A 27,779-nucleotide genomic window follows, 5' to 3' on the forward strand; every position below is an offset into this window, starting at 1 on the left:
TCTTTCGTTTTTCTTTTTCTTTTAGTGTTATTTGGATAAGCGTCAGGCCAATCCACAAACATGGGGGAGCTTTTCCGCAGCGAAGAGATGACATTGGCACAACTGTTTCTCCAGTCTGAAGCTGCTTACTGCTGTGTCAGTGAACTGGGAGAGCTGGGAAAAGTGCAGTTCCGTGACGTAAGTGTCCAACATTGCGCAGAAATGATGTGACATCGAGGTCTGTGTTACATGGGTAAAATTACATTGTGCTTGTAAAAACCAGCAAGATTGCAACATACCATTTACTAAAATTTTCTCCCTTCTCAAGAGTGGCGGAATTTTAAATTTTATAGTGTACTTCTCTTCTCTAGGCTACCAGTCACCGCTGCAGTCTCATCAGAGGTGGCCGGTCTACTAGGCAAGTAGATCACACTTGCAAAAATCTCTGCTCTACAGCTTGCAAGCTCTGGTCTTAAAGGGGTTGTCCACTAGTAGGACAACCAGTTCTCACTCTGAATGTTTGCCCCTATTAAAATAAAAACACTTCTCAACTCCGATGCCGTTGCAGCAGTGTCGGCACTTGTGTTCCTGGTGGTCACATACGGTTATGTCATGTGAGCCCTGCGCCCAGTCAGCGCTGGCATCACTGTCCCCGCTTTCTCACTTATACGTAATCAAGAGGAAGTCCTAGAGCAGCCGCTCTCACCGCCTGTGGATTACTTATACGTCCAAAGGCGGGGACAGTGATGCCAGCGCTGATTGGGCGCAGGGCTCACATGACATAACCGCACGTGAACACCAGGAAGGGGAGTATAGGTGTTTTTATTTTAACCGGGGGCAAACATTCAGATCGAGAAGGCGTTGTCCTAGTAGTGGACCCCTTTTAGCTGTCGGGATTGCTGGACATGATAAGCTACAGTGTCCCTGCACTCCTTAATTGCTGTAGATGCAACGCTGCCTCCACTTACAGTATCAGAAAATGCAGAATTTCGACTAGCCACGCAACCATGACACTGGCTCTGTCAAATCAGTCTGGAGCACCCCGCCCTCTGGAAAAAGGCAAGGGAGTGATTTGCTCCTGAGGACAGAATATGGATGAACCCCTTTAATTTTAAAACCAGATTATTTTCTATACCATTATAACAATTAAATTCTGCGTATTCGACATCCTGACTAGATGGGCGCAGCCTTGCTGAATGCAAATGTATTGGATGAGACCGGAAAAAGTCTGGTGGGGATGTGGCCGGGAGTATGCATGTCACATGACCACCTGTCTTGACATTGGAGAATCCCCACAGCGCGCACTGTGCTAGATGTCAGGATTCACAAGTTTGCAGTCTCAGACTAACTGCTGACTTTTAGTTTTAGACAAGATAACCCATTTAGACTTTTTACGGACTTCGCAAAATGAGAACTGAATCCAAAGTTATCCCCTAAGATATGGGATAACCTGCAGATTATTATGGGTCTGAGCGCTGAGGTCTCCACCGATTTCTATTAAAAAGAATAAGAAAAAAGGACTCTTCATCTGAAGAATGTGATTCTGCACGTTGAACACATACTCCCCATACAGTTTGAAGAGTGGCGATGATTGCTCCATGTAATTAGAGCGGAGTCCATATCTTTGCTTTATTGCCAAAAAAAACCTCATGTCTTTTAAAGATCTTAACATTTTTTTTACTTTTATTTTTTCTTATTCATTGACTACAAGCAGAGAGTTGGTAGATGGTGGAATATTTAGAGAAGGGGAACACGGCAATGAATACGGTATAGTTCTGGAAGACTGAACAAGGTGGGATGGATAGGTCACGTCTGATATGTAGAGTCCCAGTTTTGCGGGTTTCTTTGCATAACACGTAGTGAGGTCTGTTCCTCAGCACTTCTAAAGAACAACGTTGTCTGCGGAATCTCAGCTTTAGCTCTACAGAAGAGACAATATCAGGAAATCACAAAGAGAAATGATTTCCTGTGACCATTCTGCTCGGTAGCATCACGACAGCCTGTCTGAATATGTGACTGAAGTCACTGTTTAGTACTCCATCCCATGATATACAGTGATGTCTGAAATATTGCCACATTTATCACGATTGTTACTGTATAATAAGATAACTTTGATTCCATTTTAGCCGGTCTCCATAAAATGTTCAGTGTTTCTGCACAGGATTGCTGCGAATTTCATATTTACAACCAGCTTGTATTTCCATACTTTTCTGCCATTTGTGCATAGAATAGAAAGGAGTGGAGGCCGACTAGCCCAGATACTACCATTCTCAAATTGATCAATTTTCAATTATCTGTCAGCAGGCTTTTGCTATGTAATCTGAGGACAGCAGGAGATAGAGGCTAAAACACAGAATTCAGGGATGTGTCTCTTGTCAAAGTGCGTACTGTATTAACGGTGAAGGATTTATCTCTAAGAGATTACCATTGCCAGACTAGATCGGCAACGCCCCTCCCACTGTGATAAGCAGCTCACTGTCCATGGACTTTGTACACAGAGAGCCTGCTATGGGCGGGGTTAGCTTTCTCAGCTCTGCTTCATTGTAAATCTAGAAGCTCTGATTGTGTCAGAGCGCCTGCACCCAGTAAACTAAGTGATTGGATTCACCTTCTCTTTGTCTACATTCCACTTCTCTCAAATGAGGTAGCAAAACCTGCTGACAGATTCCCTTTAATTGTTAATGGACAAACTGCTATCCTGGCCGTTCGCAATTAATACTTTCATATTGTGTCTTGCTTGCTCAGCTTTTTCTCTGTCACATTGCTTCCTCACATGCAGTTGGATTTTTTTTTTTTTAAGCATCAAGTGAAAAGTCATTTCTTAAAGTTAAAAGGGTTTTCCACTTTCAGAAAAGTGGTTCGACCCTAAATTCTTTTATAGACACAATATAAAAAACACTCTGGTCTCAATGTTTTGGATGCTCTGGTGACATCACATTGACCGCTTATCTCACTGCTGCAGCTAGTCACTGAGCTCAGCAGCTCTGCTGATGTAGACGGCATTAGCTGCCGAGCTCCATGATTAGCTGCAGCTGTGATATGAAATGTTGACATCATCGTTTCGGCTAAAAGACTAAGACCAGAGCAGCAACAGAGAACAAGCGCTGGACCCCAGGAAGGGTTAGTATTTTCACTATTCATGATGTATATAAAGTGTTTGGGATCCACTTTTCCTGAGTGTTCGGCTCCATGCACTGTATACATCTGGTCACCACTGGAGGAGATGGCAGCTGAACGGTTGGCTATGCCCGGTGTATTACCCCCACTGATCTTATACTGATGATGGGTCCTCAATATAAAAGTACGGGACAATTGCATTAATATTCTGCCTGTATACTGACACATTCTGTCCCGCTCCATTTCTGTGTGTAGGTCCTGATAATGGAATTTCATTTGTTAGATAAGTGTTGTTCTCAATCACTACGTACATCCCTTACACGCTGATGGTTTTTTTTTTTTTTATTTAGTTAAATCCGGATGTGAACGTTTTTCAGAGGAAATTTGTTAATGAAGTCAGAAGATGTGAGGAGATGGACCGTAAACTGCGTAAGTGTAGATTTTCCTTCACCTTCTCGGGCCCTCATTGATTTCCCTGAGCTGAGCCTTATGGGACAGGGCGTGCATTATTGGTACTTATTCAGATTTTTATTTAACAACTGATTTTATTTTCTGCTGTCACATGAGACTTTTCTTGAAGTTAAATTTTTCCATCAGATTGTGACAGCGTTTACGCACTTCCATCCGCGGCCACCAGTGAAACCCACCAAGAAATAAGACTTTCTGGAAGTTGTCTGCTTTGCTCTTATTAATTCTCGTCCTAAAAAAATCTGAGTTTTTAAAAGGCTGATGTCCTGTTCTTTTACCTACAGGGTTTGTAGAGAAGGAGATTAAAAAAGCAAGTATCCCAATTCTTGACACCGGAGAGAACCCAGAAGTTCCCTTTCCTAGGGACATGATTGACCTGGAGGTGAGATTATAGGCTGCTATGCATTTATTGGTCTATTATCCACTCATTCTTCTTGAGAGTCTACTCCTCTGTAAAAGGGATTTTCAATGACTTGGATATTGATGAACTATACCTAGGTCATTAATTTCAGATCTGTTGACTTCCGTCGCCCTTCCATCCACCTTCACCTGTCACGATCATCTGGGTGTAAACACCGAGCTGAACACATAGCTCCGTATACTTTGTAGTCGCTGCTCTCAGGTACTGCAACTCGGCTCCGAATAACCTCAATAGAAGTGAATGAAGTTGCAGTACCTGAGAACGGCCACTACATGGTGCATGAAGATTTGTTGTTCAGGCTCTAAACATCATGTCCATTGGAATCTGCACACAGCTGCTTGAAGGAGGTGCTGGGTGTACCGGGGGCCAGGGTGGTAGTCGTGCCGAGGGGTTTCTGTACTTCCATTGCACCCCGCTTCATTAAAAAATGTCCTTTCTCTGGTGCGCTGTGTGTGTTGGGCATTTCACCCACCTGTGGGTCAGAGTTTTCCTCAAGCTGCAGAGTCTCAGCTTTCTTCAGCAACACACACAGAGTCTCAAAGTCCAGATTCATTTTCAACAAAACTTTACTGAGCTCATCCACTTTAGACACCACACAGCAATCTCCACATGCTACAGACACTCTTGTCCCTGGGCTGTCCCTGGTCCTTATTGACGGCATGTGTCCCTGTACCATATCTCCCGGTACTGCAGCTTCCTGATTAGCCGGGCTAGCTTGTTCCTGGTGCTCCTTGTCCATTTCCCCATCCTGGGAGAAAGTAAAGGATGCCGTTGCCAATCCTTGTCAGACCGTAGGTCTCTGACTTTACGGAAGTTTCCCATAAGCCTAGCCGCTATTTCGCTCATGCTGCCCAGATCTGCTGGTGCTCCAATGTCTTTCCACCCGTAGGGCCTGGATTGACGAGCCTCGGTATTACCACAGCTCCAGTATATGACCTCTCTGTTCTTCTTCCTATACTCCAACTAAAAACCTTCTAGAACAATTCTCCTCACACTGCTCTAGCTCCTCCCACTACCTGAAAATTTACCTCAGAAAGGCACTCTCCCTGCCACTACACTGGCCCGCCCCCTTTTTCAACTGTCACTACTCCGGCTGAAACCAGTTATCAACACACTCTAATATCTAACTCTATAGTGCCCTCCACTGTCCTAAATCCTGCATAACCCTGCCTCTATCTTTTACACCTAGAGACATATAAACATTACTTGCACAATGTATAAGCACAAGTACATTGGTCAGCACACTAAAATAGAATCAAATGCTACCATATTACACGGTACACATAGTAAAACATATAAATCGTACCCGGTTTTATTTGACAGGTATGCACAAGAATGCAGGACCCAAACCAGTCGTCTGCACACCACCTTACATTCCTGGGTGTCCCACCGATATGATATTGATGACCTTGGGTTCTAGGATAGGTCATCAATATTGAAGTCTTAAAAAGGTGCTTTAAAGGGAACCTGTCACCCCCAAAATCGTATAGGAGTTGTGGCCACCGGCATCAGGGGCTTATCTACAGCATTCTGTAATGCTGTAGATAAGCCCCCAATGTATCCTGAAAGATGATAAAAAGAGGTTATATTATACTCACCTGGGCGGGCGGTCCGATCCGATGGGCATCGCAGGTCCAGGGCCTTCCATCTTCATAGGATGACATCCTCCTCTTGTCTTCACGCAGCGGCTCCTGCGCAGGCGTGCTTTGTCTGCTCTGTTGAGGGCAGAGCAAAGTACTGCAGTGCGCAGGCGCTGGGCCTCTCTGACCTTTCCCGGCACCTGCGCACTGCAGTACTTTGCTCTGCCCTCAACAGGTCAGATAAAGTACGCCTGCGCAGGAGCCGCAGCGTGAAGACAAGAAGAGGACGTCATCCTATGAAGATGGGCGGCCCCAGACCTGCGACGCCCATCGGATCGGACCGCCCGTCCAGGTGAGTATAATATAATCTCTTTTTCTCATCTTTCAGTATACATCCGGGGCTTACCTCACCTTTGATTTTGGGGTGACAGGTTCCCTTTAAAACTGTCGTACTGGTTAGATCTGTTCTAGTAGGTCACTCAGGATTTCCAACATGGTGAAATGTCATTAGTGGCAGCTGCTGGTCACAGCCACTATATATTTAAAGGGGCTTTTTATTTGGTTATCAATCTGCAGGAACATTAGACATTAGACAGCTATGTTGCTGTAAGTTAACATTCTGTGATTCATAGTCCAGAATGAAATGCTGCAAACTATGATGAAGTAATATTTATTATCTGTGCTTTTAAAAGGGTTATCTGTGATTATTATTATTATTTTTTTTACTGTGGGCCTAAGAACTAACAGGCAGGTAGTTAATAACCGCTTGCCTTGTTCTGCCAAGCTTAGATCTCTGCCAGCTAAGAGTGGTCACTGACCCCTCCTGCTGGTGACTTTGCGGCTTCCACTGATGTCAAGTTGATAGAGCAGATGCTTCTTTTTGCTCTGCTCTGTTGTTGGGGCATGACTGACAGCTGTTAATCACCATGATGCCGGCTGTCAAACCCGTCAACAGAGCAGTGAGGAAGAGCTGCTCTGTTGACGTCAAGTAGCAGAATCGCCAGCAGGACTGCTCTGAGCCAGTGCTGGGTCGAACAAGCCAATAATTAGCAACAACTTGCCTGTTAATTCTTAGGGCCATAGTAAATAATTTAAGTAGTCCCGTAAAACTCCTTTAAGCACCGTAGTGGCTGCCTGTCACTCGCCGCTGTCACCAGAATAATCAGCCAATGGTGTATAGATGTGCTGGTGGCACGACATCGCCACTTTCTCGCTACTTTCCCTAACATAAAAGAATGCTAGCTCCTAGTACTAAAAAGTGAAAATAATGGTGACCTTTACTAGAGAGTAACCGTCGTCTTAATTAAGTTGCTTATTTTCACGTGCACTATTGATTTATGAAATAAAAATGAAAACAACGGTTACTGTATAAATTAATTAGTTTTGTACGTTTTATAAGTAGAATGTTCCAACTGTACCAGCTTCTCAGTGGGGTTTTCTTAGAGCAGTGATCTCCAATTACAGGCATTCAGAGCATGCTGTGAGTTGTGGTTTTGCATTCGCTTCGTTCTCATGTCCTGTTCCTGCTGAATTCCCTCCTTGCATTTGCTAGTCACATTTTGTCTCTTACTAACAGGCCAATTTTGAGAAGATTGAGAATGAATTGAAAGAGATTAATACCAACCAAGAAGCTTTGAAGAGGAACTTTCTGGAGCTGACAGAGTTAAAATTTATCCTGCGCAAAACCCAACAATTTTTTGATGAGGTCAGCGTTTCTTTGTCTCCTGATTTCAGAAGTTACCGTAATAACAAAAGAATGGGTTTTTGTCCTAGGGTTGTGAATGGAGCCTTTTTTTCCCATCCTGGATAGTAACCTTTGTCCTCCGGTATTGTGAGGGTAGTTATCAGGCCTGATATATTTACAGTCAGTTCCTGCAGAGGTAGAGTTTGTTTCTTTGTGTAACCAGGGCAACGCATAGATTATTATCAATGCTGACACCATCATCATCCTCTTTTATAAAGTTCTATATAAAGTGATTGTATCCGGAGAGAGTGAGGTTCGGGGTGTTGGATGCAGTGTTGCCTTCATTATGTTTTGGCATCTCATCTGCTAGAACATGTATATTTTTTTTCTCCTACCGCCTTCCAGTAGTGTCACCCTTGTTAAGCTTGCAGCTTGCTTTACCTTCCTACATATTTAATGTCATATCACTGTTTCCTCTCTTCCATTTTCTTGAGTCTAATGGTGCATGATACGATTTTCCATTAATAGTGCATAATTTCTCTGCTGACGCATTTTCTCGGTATTTGATTTACCGTGTTGCTGTTGTCTTTCTTTTTGCTTCCCCATAGGCTATGTGCCCACGTTGCGTTTTTTGTGCATTTTTGCCGTGTTTTGTGCTGCAGCGGAAACGCTAAAAAAAGCTTAAAAACGCATTCCCATGCAATCCTATGGTATTCTGCATATGGGCACCATGTTATAGAGCAGGGTTGGAACAGAGTATAGATTCAGTATAATCCATGTTTTATCATTTATACCACTGATCTGGGATTTTGGGTCCTATCAGTGACTGACAGCTTTCTTTGTATTAGTGTGCACAGAGACCGCTTTCAGTCACTGATAGAACCGCCCACTGGACCAAAAGTCCATGAAAGAGCAGAGGATTAAATGATTGGATCTATCGAGTCTTTTCTCACAAAACTATACATTAGGCTGTGTGCACACGATGTGGAATTTGTGCAGATCCACAGCGGATTTTTCCGCGCAGAAACGCTGCAGTTCCGCACAGTGATTTACAGTACAATGTAAATCAATTGAAAAAAAAAAAAAAGCTGTGCTAATGGTGCGGAAAAATCCGCATGAAAACCGCTGCGGAACAAAAGAAGTAGCATGCTGCTACTTTTGTGCGGAACTGCAGCGTTTCTGACCCCTTCCATAATAGAAATCTGCAGGCGTAAAAACCGCAGAAAAACCGCACAAAATCCGCATAAAATCTGCGGCTATTCCGCACCTGCGGTTTCTGCCAGGAGATGCGGATTTTGTGCGGAAAATTCTGCACCCCAATCGCAACGTGTGAGAGGAAACTCTCCTTCAGTCCCTGCGATCCATATTTAAGTGTAAAATAAAGAATTAAAATAAAAAATATCGCTATACTCACACTCGGACGCGCCCTGGTACTAACCGGGAACCTTCCTTCCTTCGAATCAGCGCTTGCAGGACCTTGCGGTGACGTCGCGGCTTGTGATTGGTCGCGCGACCGCCCATGTGACCGCTCGCGCGACCAATCACAAGCCGCGACGTCACCGCAAGGTCCTGCAAGCGCTGATTCTTAGGAAGGAAGGCTGCCGGAAAGAAGCAGGGCGCGTCCGAGGGTGAGTATATTCCTATTAGGTATATACTCGCCCTCGGACGCGCCCTGCTTCTTTCCGGCAGCCTTCCTTCCTAAGAATCAGCGCTTGCAGGACCTTGCGGCTTGTGATTGGTCGCGCGAGCGGTCACAAGCCGCGACGTCACCGCAAGGTCCTGCAAGCGCTGATTCGAAGGAAGAAAGGCTGCCGGTTAGTACCAGGGCGCGTCAGAGGGTAAGTATAGCGATATTTTTTATTTTAATTCTTTATTTTACACTTAAATATGGATTCCGATACCGATTTCCGATATTGCAAACATATTGGAACTCGGGATCGGAATTCCGATACCAGATTCAGAAGATCGCCGACTTCATTGCCGACCCCACATAGGGGTCGGGTCGGGTTTCATGAAACCCGACTTTGCCAAAAGTCGGCGACTTCTGAAATGGCCGACCCGTTTCGCTCAACCCTAGTGTGCACATATAGCCACAACAAAACATCGGTGTCTAAAAGACCACAGACGAGTATAATCCTTCAATTAGCGTTTATTTCTCTTAAATAACAACAATAAAAAGAGAACCACTGGAAACCAATAAACAAAGGGCACAATGTGACCAGCCCAATTTGCCAGTGCTATAAATCCAGTAACTATAAGTTAATGACTCTAATATCGTATATAAATAGAAAATGGACAACCAGCGTCCGAAAGTGCAAATGTAAATTTAGCAGGACTGTGGAGTCGGTAAGCCACAGTTGCAACTCCGACTCCGTCTCCTGGATTTTATCAAGTTCCGACTCCGGCTCCGACTCCTTCATAAATGGCCAATTCGTAACAATAAATTTACTGTTGTCAAATATTAACATCGTGCTTATTCAGTTTCTTACCATCATATAAGTAATCAGACCACTTAGAGCAAAAACTATGTTTATTAGAATACAATTCGAATATAGCAAATAACTTTTAGAAACTTCTCTAAACTCTTGTAATCTATAAATTTGTCCTCAGAAAAAGTATTGCGTCTGTCAGATCCTCCTTCATGGATGCCCTCAAATCTGATCTAATTATTTGAGAGCAGAGAACAACCTCTCTACACTAACTTGGGTTGGTGGCAAAGCAGTAACCACTCGGGCAACATCTCTGACAATGTCAGGATAGAGAGGAGAATCCCTTGTTGCACTATTATTTTTGATGAACGGTCAAATTTATCAATTTCTTTTAGTGAACATGAAAAATTCTGCTGAAATGTACTGGCTGTGTTCTTATCTGCTTATCACTGTTGATCATAGTTTGATAGAACATATATTTGAGTAACATTTATAAAATTCATATGAAAGTTCAATTATGAAATATTAATACATTTTTTTAAAAGTTGGAGTCGGTACATTTCTACCGACTCTGACTCCAACCAAAACTAACTCCAACTCCACAGCCCTGAAATTTAGCTATGATTTTACACAAATATAAGGTGCATAGTGCATCAAGGCCGAAACCGACCATAAAATACAAAATCAGGCTAATGATAGAGAGACATAATACACTCACTAAGTATAAGCTGGCTTGGTGCTGGAAACAAAAGGTCCCCGCCGCCCGTTTCTGTTAATTTCTTGGACATTTGTAAGGCTACTTTCCCCCTACCGTTTTTTTGACGTACGTCACAATGCGTCGTTTTGAAGAAAAAAACGCATCCTGCAAAGTTGCCTGCAGGATGCGTTTTTTCTCCATAGACTTCAATTAGCGACGCATTGTGACGGATTGCCACACGTTGCATCCGTCGTGCGACGGATGCAACGTGTTTTTGCAGTCCGTTGGGACAAACATTGCTTGCAACGTTTTTTTGTCCGTCAGGTCCGCTTTTTCTCCATCGTCTCATTGGGGGACACAGGACTGTGGGTGTATGCTACTGCCGCCAGGAGGCTGACACTAAGTAGGTATAAAAAAAAAAAAGTTAGCTCCTCCTCCATAGTATACACCTTGCCACTGGCCCTGACAGCTCCAGTTTATGCTTAGTGTCCGTAGGAGGCACATCTCTGGGTTTTCCCAGATGCTTTTTTCTCTGAAGATAAGACAGGGGCGACGGACCCTTTTGAAGGGGTCCGATCTCCCCAAACCAACAACGGGCGAGCACGTGGAGTGTCGGCTCCACGTATCCTTTCCCGCGACGTGGGATTTTTTTTGCCGGACTAAGAACCTGACCACCCTGAGGTAACGGAACCCTAGGTTGTACAGGCATTCATTCCTTGTCCGTGCAGCCTCCACTTCATCACCAATGCACGACTACGGTGTTTAAAGGAGGCAGACGGTCCCTCTCCTCGCCTTCTGAAGGGTGTAAGGAGTTAGGGTGCCTGCACCGTCTTTTAATATTTATATATGTATATATATATTTATATGTGGATTTTTTATGTCTAACCTTATGCGCTGTCAGAGGGCTGCACAGGGGGGAGCTCCTGCTTCATCGCGCGTTCTGCTGGCGACTATATCCGACGCTGTGCTGGTTTCCAGCGTTTTTTCCCCACAAGCAAACTTCAGCAGAGGCATGGGCGGAAGTCCCGCCCCTTTTTTAGGCGGTTTCCTGTTCGCTGAGGCATTATGGATCTTGTAGTCTGAGCATGGGCGGAAGTCCCGCCCCTTTTTCGGCGGCTTCCTGTTTTTTCTGTACAGCCTGTGGCATTATGGGTCTTGTAGTCTGGGGGAAGTCCCGCCTCCATGGCGACGGTTTACTTCCGGTTTCGAGCACCCAGCTTTCCCGGGAGAGCAGGGGAAAGAGTAAAATCTAGATCCCTGCTTCGGCCTAAACCGGGTCCATGTGCGGTAACTCCTCCCACTTTTTTCAGGCATCCGCCCTGTGAATTAGTTTATATGTGTGGTTTGCACAGGAGACATGGTTCAGTGTTTGAGAGCATACGGGGACACAGGACTGGGGTAAGTGCTACTTCCCTCAGCCTGACAACAGTATTTGTTCTAGACCTAGTAGCTCATAAGGAGATACGGAGCATAGCAGCAGCAGCAGCAGTAATAGAGTCATGTCTAGAAAGACTAAGACTCACTCAGTTCTGTATACCTCATGCATTACCTGTCAGTCTACTTTTCCGCATGCGCAAAGTAACCATTTCTGTGAGGCTTGTGATTCCGAGCGCGTGCAGGAGCCCCCGTCTGCTACCCTGTCTGCTTCCCCGCCGGCTATCCTGCCGGGTGTGCCTGTACCTGGGTCGGCAGAGTCTCCCCCTGAGTGGGTCATATCATTAACGCAGTCTATGGCGTCTCTAACAAAGGCGGTTGAGTCCCTTCAAGCCCCTGTCAGGGACATTCATCCGCCTGTTTTGGAAAGATCTTCCGATTTTCAGGATCCTCCGGCCTGCAGGGGCCGTACTCCCTCTAGGCAGACACAGGGGAAACGATCCCACACAGCGTCTCCCGGTCCGTCAGGTGCATCAGCATCTTTGAATCCTGTCTCTCGATCTCCCTCTCCTGCGGAATTGAGTGAGCACGGTTCGGACTATGACTCAGAGGGGTCTTTTGATTTAGAAGCTCCTGGTTATCAGGAATCTGTTGACAGTCTCATTGAGGCCGTTAACCAGACCTTGGGAGTAGAGGATGTGGCCACCTTACCTTCTGGTCATAAGGTGTCCTTTAAGAAATTCAAGCAACCTCATAAGGTGTTTTCTACTCATCCTGAGTTTGAGGATTTAGTCCAACGTCACATGGAGCGACCGGATAAACGTTTCTTAGGCCAGAAGGCCCTAGGTGCAAGGTATCCGTTCGCTCCAGAGCTTTGTAAAAAGTGGGCAGAATCCCCTTCAGTGGATCCTCCCGTATCCCGTTTGGCCTCTAGTAAGTTGCTGTCTCTTCCTAATGGGTCGTCTATTAAGGATCCGACTGATCGGCTCCTAGAGAGTCTAGCTCGTTCTCTGTTTGAGGCTTCAGGGTCAGCCCTCGCACCGTCTTTTGCGGCCACATGGGTTGCCAAAGCTATGATAGCTTGGTCAGAGTCTGTAACTAAGGCTCTTCAGGATAAGGGGTTTCCTGTAGAGGTAATAGAGATGTCAAATCAGATATCTTTAGCAGGAAATTATCTGATTAATGCATCCTTGGATGCGGCAAATTGTTCAGCGTTGGCTGCGGCAAATGCTATTGCTATCAGAAGGGCCCTATGGCTAAGAAATTGGCAGGCGGACTCTACTTCAAAGAAGTCCCTTACATCCCTTCCTTATCAAGGTGTCCGTCTTTTTGGCGAAAAATTGGATCAGCTTATATCTGATACCACGGGAGGTAAAAGTAATTTCCTTCCTCAACAAAAGGTTAAGCAACTTTTTCGTCGCCAATTTCAAGCAAGATTTAAATCCTTTCGTAACTCCCGGTGGTCTGCGGCACCAAGCACAGGTCCCCCAAGTCGGCCTGTCCAAGACCGGGAGCACCAGGTCTCCTATAGGGCCAATCCATTGGCAAGAATGCGGTATCAACCGTCAAGATCTAGGGGATCTAGATATCCTCGATCTTCGGCTAAATGACTGGAGGCAGCCTCTCGTCGCTTCCAACAGAGTAGGCGGTCGCCTACTACTGTTCCATCAGTCCTGGCTGTCAGTTGTTCACGACAGATGGGTAAGAGACCTGGTGGTTTCAGGGTACAAAATAGAGTTTTCCGGTCTCCCTCCAGGCTGGTTTTTTCCGTCCAGTCTTCCCAGTTCAAAAACCCGTCTAAGAGCTTTATTCAGAGCAGTCGAGTCTCTTCAGTCCAACGGGGTCATGTCCCTGTTCCAAAGGAAGAAAGGTTCAAGGGGTTTTTATTCAAATCTGTTTACGGTTCCCAAAAAGAATGGGACCGTGAGACCCATTCTGGACCTAAAGTGTCTAAACAAATTCATCAGCACTCGTCGCTTCCGTATGGAATCTCTCCGCTCGGTCATTGCGGCTATGGAAAGGGGAGAATTCCTGGCTTCCATAGATATTCAAGACGCCTATCTGCACGTTCCTATATTTCCTCCTCATCAAAAATTTCTACGGTTTTCCATAGGCGAGCGACACTTCCAATTCACTGCATTACCTTTCGGGCTCGCCACTGCTCCCAGGGTGTTCACGAAGGTGATGGCAACAATGGTGTCAATCCTGCACTCTCGAGGCATAGTCATTCTGCCTTACTTAGACGATCTCTTAGTCAAAGGACCAACTTTTCAGGCATGCAGGGACAACGTCAACATCTCTTTGGACACCCTAGCTCATCTAGGGTGGCTGGTCAATTTAAAGAAGTCATCTCTAGTACCATCTCGGAAGATCTCTTTTTTAGGGATGATCTTCGACACCTCTCGGGGGCTAACTATTTTACCCCAGGACAAGGTGCTTTGTCTCCGGCAGGAGGTAAAAATACTTCGGCAGCCAAGTTTCCATTCAATCCGGTTCTGCATGAAGGTCTTGGGCAGGATGGTAACAGCTATAGAAGCGGTTCCATTCACCTAATTCCATCTTCGTCCACTCCAACAGGCACTTCTGTCAGCCTGGGACAGGAGTCCTTTGTCTCTCAACCTCAGGTGTCGTCTGGCTCCTGGGGTCAGGCAATCCCTGATATGGTGGATGAGGAGTTCCTCCCTACTTCAGGGGAAAGCCTTTCCTCCAGTTAATTGGCTGGTAGTCACTACAGACGCCAGCCTTCTCGGTTGGGGAGCAGTGTTTCTCCAGCACACGGCTCAAGGTCGTTGGTCCCCAAGGGAATCAACCCTTCCAATCAATCTGTTGGAAATAAGGGCAATTTGGCTGGCTTTGCAGCACTTTCACCATCTTCTGGCGGGTCGCCCGGTGCGGATCCAATCGGACAATGCCACGGCCGTGGCCTACGTAAATCATCAGGGGGGCACTCGCAGCAGATCAGCCATGCGCGAGGTAGGACAAGTCCTCCACTGGGCCGAGAACAATCACTCTGTGATCTCGGCAGTTTACATCCCGGGCAAGGAGAACTGGGCAGCGGACTTTCTGAGCCGACAGGGGCTTGCGCCCGGGGAATGGTCTCTTCACCCCGATGTTTTTCGGCAGATATGTCTACGCTGGTGAATCCCGGACGTGGATCTAATGGCCACCGGGTCGAATAGCAAAGTACCCAGGTTCGTTGCATGGTTTCGAGATCCAGGAGCAATTGCCGTAGACGCACTAGTCCTATCTTGGAACCAATTTCGTCTTCCATATCTGTTTCCCCCTCTGGCGCTGCTTCCAAAGGTCGTCAGGAAGATCAAGTTAGAGGGAGTTCCGACAATTCTAGTCGCCCCAGATTGGCCTCGGAGGTCATGGTACGCAGACCTAGTTCAGCTGATCGTCGGGGTTCCTTGGCAGCTACCAATGCAGCCAGATCTTCTGTCGCAGGGGCCGATATTCCACCAGAACTTAGAGGCCCTGCGTTTGACGGCTTGGCCGTTGAATCTTGGATTCTGACCCAGGCTGGTTTTTCTCAGAAAGTAGCCTCAACTATGGTTAATGCTCGAAAGACAGCTTCAGCACGCATTTACCACCACACCTGGAAAGTCTTTCTCTCATGGTGCAGGAAGAAGGGTCTTCCTCCTCTTCGGTTTTCCATTCCTAATGTCCTAGCTTTTCTCCAATCTGGTCTAGACTCAGGTCTCGCTCCAAGTACCCTTAGGAGGCAAATATCAGCCTTATCGTTTTTTTTCCAGCACAGGATCGCTACCAATCTGCAAGTAAAAACTTTTTTGCAGGGAGTCTCTCATATAGTCCCTCCTTACAAAGCTCCAATAGAAGCTTGGGACCTTAATTTGGTCTTGAGTGCTCTTCAGGAACCTCCATTTAAGCCCCTCCAAGACGTTCCTTTAATGTACCTTTCTTGGAAGGTTTTGTTTCTGGTAGCTATAACTTCCATTAGGCGGGTATCGGAATTAGCGGCCTTGTCCTGTCAGGCGCCGTTTCTACAATTTCATCAGGATAAGGTGGTGCTGAGACCAGCTCCTTCTTTCCTGCCAAAAGTAGTCTCCTCATTCCACATTAATGAGGACATTGTCTTGCCTTCTTTTTGTCCTGCGCCTACACACCGGGTGGAAAAAGCTCTCCATACTCTAGATTTGGTGAGAGCTCTGAGAAGATACGTTTCTCGGACCGCTTCTTTTCGAAAGACGGATGTTCTGTTCGTTCTTCCTGCGGGTCATAAAAAGGGACTCGCAGTCTCTAGGTCGACCTTAGCCAGATGGATGGGAACCACTATTCAGGAGGCCTACCGTATCAAGGGTGCAGCCATCCCGGCTGGGATCAGGGCACACTCTACTCGGGCGGTAGGGGCTTCCTTCCAAGCTTCAGCAGAGCAGGTTTGCACAGCGGCCACTTGGTCCAGCCTGCACACTTTCTCTAAACATTATAATATCCACACTCAGGCCTCTGCTGATGCAAGTTTGGGAAGGAAAATTCTTCAGGCTGCGGTATCACACCTATAGGCGGTAAGTGCCTAGGGGTTTTCTTCCAGTGAGTCTTCTTCCCACCCTGGGACTGCTTTGGGACATCCCACAGTCCTGTGTCCCCCAATGAGACGATGGAGAAACAGGGATTTTTGTGTTACTCACCGTAAAATCCTTTTCTCCGAGTCGTTCATTGGGGGACACAGCTCCCTCCCTATTCATTTTATTTGTCTATGGAGTTGTTCAGACTATAGTATTATTCTAGACATGTTGTCTTTGCTCTAATGCTGTTTTGTTTTCTCTATCTCCTACTGCTTGTGCACCAAACTGGAGCTGTCAGGGCCAGTGGCAAGGTGTACAGGTCCTTCTCAAAAAATTAGCATATAGTGTTAAATTTCATTATTTACCATAATGTAATGATTACAATTAAACTTTCATATATTATAGATTCATTATCCACCAACTGAAATTTGTCAGGTCTTTTATTGTTTTAATACTGATGATTTTGGCATACAACTCCTGATAACCCAAAAAACCTGTCTCAATAAATTAGCATATCAAGAAAAGGTTCTCTAAACGACCTATTACCCTAATCTTCTGAATCAACTAATTAACTCTAAACACATGCAAAAGATACCTGAGGCTTTTATAAACTCCCTGCCTGGTTCATTACTCAAAACCCCCATCATGGGTAAGACTAGCGACCTGACAGATGTCAAGAAGGCCATCATTGACACCCTCAAGCAAAAGGGTAAGACCCAGAAAGAAATTTCTCAACAAATAGGCTGTTCCCAGAGTGCTGTATCAAGGCACCTCAATGGTAAGTCTGTTGGAAGGAAACAATGTGGCAGAAAACGCTGTGCAACGAGAAGAGGAGACCGGACCCTGAGGAAGATTGTGGAGAAGGACCGATTCCAGACCTTGGGGAACCTGAGGAAGCAGTGGACTGAGTCTGGTGTGGAAACATCCAGAGCCACCGTGCACAGGCGTGTGCAGGAAATGGGCTACAGGTGCCGCATTCCCCAGGTAAAGCCACTTTTGAGCTACAGAGAAGCAGCACTGGACTGTTGCTAAGTGGTCCCAAGTACTTTTTTCTGATGAAAGCAAATTTTGCATGTCATTCGGAAATCAAGGTGCCAGAGTCTGGAGGAAGACTGGGGAGAAAGGAAATGCCAAAATGCCTGAAGTCCAGTGTCAAGTACCCACAGTCAGTGATGGTGTGGGGTGCCATGTCAGCTGCTGGTGTTGGTCCACTGTGTTTCATCAAGGGCAGGGTCAATGCAGCTAGCTATCAGGAGATTTTGGAGCACTTTATGCTTCCATCGGCTGAAATGCTTTATGGAGATGAAGATTTCATTTTTCAGCACGACCTGGCACCTGCTCACAGTGCCAAAACCACTGGTAAATGGTTTACTGACCATGGTATTACTGTGCTCAATTGGCCTGCCAACTCTCCTGACCTGAACCCCATAGAGAATCTGTGGGATATTGTGAAGAGAAAGTTGAGAGACGCAAGACCCAACACTCTGGATGAGCTTAAGGCCGCTATTGAAGCATCCTGGGCCTCCATAACATCTCAGCAGTGTCACAGGCTGATTGCCTCCATGCCACGCCGCATTGAAGCAGTCATTTCTGCCAAAGGATTCCCGACCAAGTATTGAGTGCATAACTGAACATTATTATTTGTTGGTTTTTTTGTTTGTTATTAAAAAACACTTTTATTTGATTGGATGGGTGAAATATGCTAATTTATTGAGACAGGTTTTTTGGGTTATCAGGAGTTGTATGCCAAAATCATCAGTATTAAAACAATAAAAGACCTGACAAATTTCAGTTGGTGGATAATGAATCTATAATATATGAAAGTTTAATTGTAATCATTACATTATGGTAAATAATGAAATGTAACACTATATGCTAATTTTTTGAGTAGGACCTGTATACTATGGAGGAGGAGCTAACTTTTTTTTTTATACCTACTTAGTGTCAGCCTCCTGGCGGCAGTAGCATACACCCACAGTCCTGTGTCCCCCAATGAACGACTCGGAGAAAAGGATTTTACGGTGAGTAACACAAAAATCCCTGTTTCCGACCGCGCATGTGCGGCCGGAACTCCGCCCCCTCCTCCCCGGACCTTACAATGGGGCAGCGGATGCCTTGTCAAACTGCATCCGCTGCCCCCGTTGTGATTTTACTTCACAGCATGCGTCGGTACGTCTGCCCAACGCACTGCGACGGGCCCGTACCGACGCTAGTGTGAAAGTAGCCTTAGGTGTTAATAACGTGTGCACATAGCCTAAATCTGCTCTTCTCCCTCTGCTCTATAACATGGAACCTATAGATTGGACTGCATTTTAATGAGACAGGTTCCATTTAAGCTTTGTTTCTCTTTTCTTGCCATCTGCTTACACTGTTTTCCCATTTCTGTCACTTGCTACAATCTTTGTCTCTATCTTGCTTCTTGTTTACACTGTTTCTCATTTTCCCATCTCTTGCTCATATGCCAGCTCCCCATAATAATAAAAGTAGTAATGATCTGGCTATAGCACCAGCATATTCTGCAGCGTTGTACAATTCAGAGCAGCATGTACAAACCAGATCAGAATAATACATAACAATTCATACCGGAGTGAGGACCACTTTCTCTTTAACGGACAATGAGAAAAGGGATAGATGAAGGCAAAAACGCTTTCAACGGCTGTGTTTGGATAAATAGGGGAATGGATCGATAAAATCATATATCAATACAAGAAAATATGGCTGCTAGAGAAAAGAGAATGGCAGACCATTCCGGACACTGAAGAGAACAATATAACCCAACGTAGGATCTCAAAAATAATACAAATATAATAAAATAATGAAATAAAAATGCCTTTATTAAATATTATTTGGCAAACGGTAGCACTAGTACAATGTGCCTGTACTTGGAAAATATAGAATTGCAACAGGACAATAATAGTTTGAAAATGTGTACGTGTTATTATAAAATATGATAGAAATAAGAAAAATAATAAAAAGCAAAAAGGCGGGCCAAAAAAGTACAATTAAATATAAGATCATATGAGATCATATATGAGCATCAGGGGAAAATTATGTACACAATGTATTTTATTTTGGGGAGAGAAAGGCTCTTTTTTTTTTTTCCGTCCATATCGCATTCTGTTTGACTGTGATCCTATTTTTTTTTTTTTTTTTTTTTATATTGAAGCATCTAATGAGCGTGTACCAAGGTCATTGTAGAGGAAGGGGCAGCTGTGACATCTCTTGTGATTGGTGGAACCTGTGCAGACAGCAAATCAGAACTGACATTCTCTCAAATCTCAGAGGATCTGATAATTAGGTCTAAGTTGTTTTTTTTTATGATGATTGTGATGTGGGTACAGTGTTTTTAAAAACACACACAGAAAATTAAAAAAAATGGAATTAACCCCTTTCTGCCATTGGACAGAATAGTACGTCCGGTAGCAGGACCCCCGCTTTGATGTGGGCTCCGGCTGTGAGCCCGCATCAAAGTCGGGACATGTCAGCTTTTTTTGAACAGCTGACAAGTGCTTGCAATAGGCGCGTGCGGAATCGCGATCCACCCGCGCCTATTAACTAGTTAAATGCCGCTGTTAAACTCTGACAGCGGCATTTAACAAGAGCTTCTGGCCATCCGGCAGGGAATGCATGCACCAGTGACCCCCGTCACATGATTGGAGGTCATCGGTGCATAGGCATGACAACCAGAGGTCTCCTTGAGACCTCTATGGTTATTGATGCGAGATTGCTGTGAGCACCACCCTGTGATCGGCGCCCATAGCAATGCTGTAATTCTGCTACACAGAGGTGATCTGAGCATCTCCTCTATGTAGCAGAGGCAATCAAGTTGTGGCAGCTTCTAATCTCCCATGGAGGCTATTGAAGCATGACAAAAGTAAAAAAAAAAATTAAATTTTTTTTAAAAAAATATGAAAACATTTAAAAAATATAAAAGTTTAAATCACCCCCCTTTCGCCCCATTCAAAATAAAACAATAAAAAACAAATATCAAACCTACACATATTTGGTATCGCCGCGTTCAGAATCGCCCGATCTATCAATAAAATAAAAGGATTAACCTGATCGCTAAACGGCGTTGCGAGAAAAAAGTCAAAACACCAGAATTGCGTTTTTTGGTCACCGCAACATTGCATTAAAATGCAATAACAGGCGATCAAAAGATCATATCTGCACCAAAATGCTATCATTAAAAACATCAGTTCGGCACACAAAAAATAAGCCCTCACCCGACCCCAGATCACGAAAAATGGAGATGCTACGGGTATCGGAAAATTGCGCTTTTTTTTTGTGAGCAAAGTTTGGAATTTTTGTTGAGCACTTGGACACCAAACATGTGTAGGTTGTTTTTTATCTATGAATTCATAATGTCCTGGAGAATCGTAATGGCAGGTCAGTTTTAGCATTTAGTGAACCTAACAAAAAAGCCAAACAAAAAACCAGTGTGGGATTGCATTTTTTTTTTTGCAATTTCACAGCATTTGGAATTTTTTCCCAATCTCTAGTACACGACATGGTAAAACCAATGGTGTCGTTCAAAAGTACAACTCGTCCTGCAAAAAATAAGCCCTCACATGGCCATATTGATGGAAAAATTACAAAGTTATGGCTCTGGGAAGGTGAGAGCGAAAAACGACAATGCAAAACCGGAAAAAAAACTCCGGGGGTTAAGGGGTTAAACAAGCAGTCATTTTCTGATGATGGCCTCCCTTTAATCTAGATGAGCAGGTCAGCAGCCAGCATTTATTTCCTTGTGCACAGATATAAGAACATGAGATGTGGACAACCGTGTTGGGTAGAGGGATCAGGTGCTGAGAAATAATCTAGAATGAGAGTAAACCAAGGAATAAGTTAGATTAGGGAGTCATGGAAGAGTTAGGTTAGGGAATGTGATAGGCTTCCATAAAAATATATTTATTTTAGGTCATGCTTAAAACGGTGGATGTTAGGTTAATGCCTAACTGCCTATGGTAGCGCATTCTAGAAAACCAATGCAGCATGAGAGAATTCTTATTGGCAAGTGCGGGAGTTGAGAGTTTTGGAGATTCTTGTTCTTGTTTTCGACAAAGCCTGATGGGGCCATACACTGCAATGAGTTTAAATGAACTCGGTTGCTTTTTTCTGAAAGTGTAATTCTTTTCATAAGGGCACACATACGTACCAGACCAGGTTTTAGTGCCTGTCTGAAACGATGGACGGTTTCAGAAAAAGACACAAACTGAGTTTATTTGAACTTGATTGTAGGTTTTAGCCATGTCGGAGGTTTTCATTGAATCCCAGGTAGAATTTCTTAAAGGGAACCTGTCAGCAGGATTGTGCACAGTAACCTACACACAGTGTCAGGTTGGCGCCGTTATACTGAATACAATGATATCTTGGTTGATGAAATCCGTCTTGTGGCTGTTTCTTAATCTTTATTTTCAGTTTGTAGTTAATGATGTGCTCGTGCCCTAAGGCGGGACTGAGGTATGTGGTGCTCTGATTATATATGCACTAGATGGTGGCCCGATTCTAACGCATCGGGTATTCTAGAATATGCATGTCCACGTAGTATATTGGCCAGCCACGTAGTATATTGGCCAGCCACGTAGTATATTGCCCAGCCACGTAGTATATTGCCCAGTCACGTAGTATATTGCTCAGCGATGTAGTATATTGCCCAGCCACATAGTATATAGCACAGCCCACGTAGTACGGTATATTGCCCAGCCACATAGTATATAGCAGAGCCACGTAGTATATTGCCCAGTCACGTAGTATATTGCCCAGCACAGAGCCACGTAGTATAGAGAGTTAAAAAAAATAAATAAACATATACTCACCTATAGCCCGTTGTAGTCCTGCTATACTTACCCTCCGCCGCCTTTCTCGCTCCTCTCCACGCTCCCAGGACCGCTCCATTGCAAGCGGCAGCTTTCGGTCCCGTCCCAGGGCTGGTGTGAGCAGGACCTATGATGACGTCGCGGTCACATGACTGACCGTGACGTCACGGCAGGTCCTTGTCGCACACCAGCCCTGGGATGGGAGCGGAAGCTGGCGCTTGCAATGGAGCGGTCCCGGGAGCGTGGAGAGGAGCGAGAAAGGCGGCGGAGGGTGAGTATAGCAGGTTTTTTGTTTTTTTTTTAAATTATTTTTAACATGACATATTTTTACTATTGATGCCGCATTGGCAGCATCAATAGTAAATAGTTGGGGACACACAGGGTTAATAGCAGCGGTAACGGAGCGCGTTACACCGCGGGCCGTTACCGCTGCCATTAACCCTGTGTAAGCGGTGAGTGGAGGGGATTACGGAGCGGGCGCCGGACAGTGAGTGCAGGTGAGTAGGGGAGGGACTAATCGGACTGTGGCCGTCGCTGATTGGTCGCGGCAGCCATGACAGGCAGCTGCCGAGACCAATCAGCGAACGAATAACCGTGACAGAAAGACAGACAGACGGAAGTACCCCTTAGACAATTATGTATATAGATAATGAAGACTGCTGACACCATCAATATGGCGCCGTCAGGTGTGCCTGTAAATTAGCCTCTATCATGTTCCGATCGATGCTACTGCACAAGCGCCTCCACTGGCTTCTTGTTGTCGCCGTAAAAAAAACCCAAAAACTTTACACTACAGCAAACTGGCGGTGCATGCGCAGTAGCATCTATCTCGTACCAAGAGATGCTACTGCGCAAGCGCTGGTGCCATTTTGTTGTATAGTATATTTTTTTTGGCTGCAGCAGCAAAGATCCCTCGGCAACGCTTGAGTAGTAGCATCTATCTGAACATGATAGATGCTAATGCACAGGCACACCCGACGGCGCCATATTGATGGTGATTTTTTTTTCTTGGAAACACAGGAAGTTAATAGGCAATAACCGATGAGAGAGCGTGCGCAGGTGCCGCCATTTTGATTAAGTGACATGCTTTTTTTAAAATACACATTAGTATATTCATTATGTAAACTAGGGGGCGGGTCAGTGAGGGATCAGTGACCTGTCAGCAGTCTGCATTATGAATACCTAATCAGAGCACCACATGAAGACCCCCTCCACAGGCCACCCTGGGGCATGAGCATATCATTAACTCAAAACTGAAAATAAAGATTACACAACAACCACAAGACTGATTTCATCACACAAGGTATCAGTATGACGGCACCGACCTGACACTGTCTATAGGTCACTGTGCGCAATCCTGCTTACAGGTTCCCTTTAACTCTCTGCAGGAATGAAGTCTCAACAGGTCCTTAAAGGGAATCGGCCACCAGATTTTTGCCACCTAATGGCATAGTGTAGAGACATAGACCCTTTTTCTAGCGATGTTACTTATTGGTCTGTTTGATGTAGTTTTGATAATCTCTTGATGATAATCAACGATTTATCACTATAGAGTAATAGTCCTCCATGTTCATGAGCTCAGTATAACTCCACCCTTGTTCCTTATTGGCTGCTTTCTGCCTATGTACAGTGTACACAGACATCTGCCAATCAGCGATGTGGGTGGGGTTATACAGAAATCAGCATTCAGAGAACTGTCAGATCTGCTACAGATAAAGCTGTGATTTAATCAAAACTGCTGCAAGCACCCCAGTAAGTGATGCAGTACTGGAATCATGCTGCTGTCAGTTGTGGGGTAACAAAAACTTGGTGACCAATTCCCTCTAATGCCAGTATAGTGTAGCCATACAAATTGGGGGTATGCAGTGTCACACGCCGCATCCATAGAGAAAAGTAGTCATTAAAAGACAATTAAGGAACGTTCCTACCCTTAGGGTGAGTACGGGACATTTTTCCTGACTTTTGCTTCCTTACTTCTGCTTCTAGCTTTCCTGTGGCCTGATTTCAGGGTTTAATACTCCTGTCATTGAATGACCTAGTCCGCTGCAGTGTTGGTGACAGCGAGCCATCAACTAACTATAGACCATAACACTCATGAGGGATTGTGACTGTGGATCACAGCCCCCATAATCCAGGCACTATTGGGGGGCTTTGGTGCACGGTAATATGAAGAGAGCGATTATGTGTACGGACCTATCGGTCTCTTCTGTTCCCTGCTTGTGTGCTCCCATATCTCTCTGTGTACCTGCCCATGCTCTCCATCCTCGCACCTGACCCTGCTCGCTGGGTCTTCCTATTAATATTCCCATTTTTAGCTTTTCTCCTCCAGATTTGCTATTTGTTGCTTCCTGGTTTCCATTATATGTTAAGCACTAGCAGCTGGTAAGATCAGTGCAGGTTTAACCCTTTTTTGCTTTGACATAACAGGCAGTAACCCATTTCTGAGCAGCAGTTGCTATTCTTAGTTGTGTTATGGGGAGGTTTAACATGGTGGGGTGTATATTTAAGGTAAGTGCCAGTGAACCCCCACCAACCCCTCCCCCCATTTTGTTTGGCTGAATGCTGCTTAATGCTAGAGTATTGCCAGCCTTCTGTGTAACCGGTAAATGCTAGTATAAGATGGTAAGATCGGCAGATGGCTATTATGATTGCGCCCGTCTTGATCAATGAAGCGGTTATTGGCATGCAGGTGGTATCCTGACTTCACCCTCCTGTCTACCATCTCATCAGTCTTCTGCACGTTGTCGTAATTGCTGAATCTTATCAGGAGGCTGCATCCTAACAGCTTGTTAAGAAATGAACTAATATATAAAGATTTTACATGGAAAAAAATGGAAAGTAAGACATGTAGGATCAAACAAAGCCTCCTACATTGATTGAGTTGGGCCTATTTTTACATAGTTCCTGGCACACAGGATCCAACCCTCCGTGACCGTGTCCTAGAGGTTTTTAGGATGCAGCCCTCCCCTATAATTCATCAGATTTTGTACTGTTTTTATACTTTTCTTAAATGTAGCCGCCCTTGTATTTTATTTCATATTTTTAGGCTGTATCCCTTCGTTAGTAATTCCATTGTAATTCCATTTTTAATAAAATGGCCAGATTACTTCTGAATTTCCCATTTTTAGAAATTCTAGGGCCCCTGCCCCCATGAATGGTACACCTCTTCAGCCTATTTCCCCCCCCCCCCTTCTTCACCTCGGACATACCTCTCCCAGGGGCTACATATATGTCTTTGGAGTGGAATATATTGCAGCCCTCCAATGTATACCTCTAATGGAAAACTTTAAAATGTCTTTTTCTGCAGTCTCAAGACTGGTAAGATGCAAAAAGGTGTATGCCAATTTTATTGAAGAAAACAAAACAAAAAGAAGTGGTTGCCACATTTATATTCATTTGAAATAGACAAAACCCGACGTTTCGACCCTCCCGGGTCTTACTCATGGGGTTACTCAAGTCCTTTGACATAGATGCATAATAGTGGCACTGGTAGGGGGTGTACGACCGATCCCTTGTTAAGGCACAACCTTATAATAAAGCCAGTCCGGGCAGAAGTGTCCCGGGAGCACAGTATCTGGGTGGTGAGGGCCGTTAGACACCTAGTGGGTCTGAAAAGGGTCCCTGGGAGGATTAGCGGCGCATCCCGCGCCTTGCTGCGATGTCCTGGGGGAGACCCGGAAAGACGCTAATCCTCCCAGGGACCCTTTTCAGACCCACTAGGTGTCTAACGGCCCTCACCACCCAGATTCTGTGCTCCTGGGACACTTCTGCCCGGACTGGCTTTATTATAAGGTTGTGCCTTAACAAGGGATCGGTCGTACACCCCCTACCACTGCCACTATTATGCATCTATGTCAAAGGACTTGAGTAACCCCATGAGTAAGACCCGGGAGGGTCGAAACATCGGGTTTTGTCTATTTCAAATGAATATAAATGTGGCAACCACTTCTTTTTGTGTTGTTTTCTTCAATAAAATTGGCATACACCTTTTTGCATCTTACCAGTCTTGAGTGTGCGGTAATCCTTTTTGAATGATTGACTTGACCTCACGGCCAGTTTACCAGCACCTCCTTGTCCCTGACCTGAGTGCACACCATTTTCCTTGTCTACTCTTTTTCTGCAGTCTGTCATGTAATGTGATAAATAGAGGCTGTAGAAGCTAAACTGTCTAAAATTGTTAATTAAACCTTAGTGTAAAAATAATTTGACAAAAAAAGTGACGATGTCCTTTAAAATGACTAGGAGTAAAGTCAAATATGTAGAATCGAGAGTCAATAGGCGTAAAGTTGGGATACAGCTCTAAAATATCCAATTCTACTTTTTGAAAGGTGTTGTTTTCCATTCATAGCTGTTGTGCTGCCTTTTTTTCCACTTTCTCTCTCCATTGTCCCCCTTTTTTGTTCCTCCAAGCATTTAATATTAAGATTTCCAGGCACATTATCGTATCCAAGCTTTCTAAATCCATTTCATGCAGTTTCAAAATTTTTGTCTTTTTACTCCTATGGCCAAGTACTTCACCATTTTATCTTGTATACTTGGTAGGATTGATAAGTGCAGACATACATTAATACACTGCTCAAAAAATAAAGGGAACACTTAAACAACAGACTATAACTCCAAGTAAATCAAACTTCTGTGAAATCAAACTGTGCACTTAGGAAGTAACACTGACAATCAATTTCACATGCTGTTGTGCAAATGGAATAGACAACAGATGGAAATTATTGGCAATTATCAAGACACCCTCTATAAAGGAGTGGTTCTGCAGGTGGGGACCACAGACCACATCTCAGTACCAATGCTTTCTGGCTGATGCTTTGGTCACTTTTGAATGTTGGTTGTGCTTTCACACTTGTGGTAGCATGAGATGGACTCTACAACCCACACAAGTGGCTCAGGTAGTGCAGCTCATCCAGGATGGAACAACAAAGCGAGCTGTGGCAAGAAGGTTTGCGGTGTCTGCCAGTGTAATGTCCAGAGGCTGGAGGCGCTACCAGGAGAAGTGGAGGGGGCCGTAGGAGGGCAACAACCCAGCAGCAGGACCGCTAACTCAGCCTTTGTGAAAGGAATGTGTCTGCACAAACGTTTAGAAACCCTTGAGGATGGTCTGACTGCCCGACTTCCACAGATGGGGGTTGTGCTCACAGCCCAACACCGTGCATTAGCCACAGAACACCAGGATTGGTAAATTTGCCACTGGCGCCCTGTGTTCTTCACAGATGAAAGCAGGTTCACACTGAGCACATGTGACAGACGTGACAGAGTCAGGAGACGCCGTGGAGAGCGATCTGCTGTCTGCAACATCCTTCAGCATGACCAGTTTGGCAATGAGTCAGTAATGGTGTGGTGCGGCATTTCTTTGGAGGGCCACACAGCTCTCCATGTGCTCCCAGAGGTAGCCTGTCTGCCATTAGGTTCAGAGATGAGATCCTCAGACCCCTTGTGAGACCATATGCTGGTGCATTTGGCCCTGGGTTTCTCCTAATTCAGGACAATGCCAGACTTCATGTGGCTGGAGTGCGTCAGCAGTTCCTGCCAGATGAAGGCATTGAAGCTATGGACTGGCCCGCCCGTTCCCCAGACCTGAATCCGATTTACCACCTCTGGGACATCCTGTCTCGCACCATCCACCAACGTCACGTTGCACCACAGACTGTCCAGGAGCCTCATCAGGAGCATGCCCAG

At 45.1% G+C, this 27,779-nt stretch overlaps 1 protein-coding gene across 7 annotated transcripts in view; it reads left to right on the forward strand.

Annotated features, from left to right (window-relative positions):
* Nucleotides 1-27,779, forward strand: part of ATP6V0A1 (ATPase H+ transporting V0 subunit a1) — a 136,650-nt gene that overhangs the window by 56,177 nt on the left and 52,694 nt on the right. For all 7 annotated transcript variants that reach the window (XM_069751817.1, XM_069751819.1, XM_069751823.1 and 4 more), the window contains exons 2-5: nt 26-177; nt 3,447-3,525; nt 3,849-3,946; nt 7,142-7,270. In XM_069751817.1, the coding sequence (XP_069607918.1) occupies nt 61-177; nt 3,447-3,525; nt 3,849-3,946; nt 7,142-7,270 (423 nt within the window). In that variant the 5' untranslated portion in view covers nt 26-60. The remainder of the gene's footprint in view (nt 1-25; nt 178-3,446; nt 3,526-3,848; nt 3,947-7,141; nt 7,271-27,779) is intronic.

The sequence above is a fragment of the Ranitomeya imitator genome, chromosome 2, assembly GCF_032444005.1.
Source record: "Ranitomeya imitator isolate aRanImi1 chromosome 2, aRanImi1.pri, whole genome shotgun sequence".
NCBI lineage: Eukaryota > Metazoa > Chordata > Amphibia > Anura > Dendrobatidae > Ranitomeya > Ranitomeya imitator.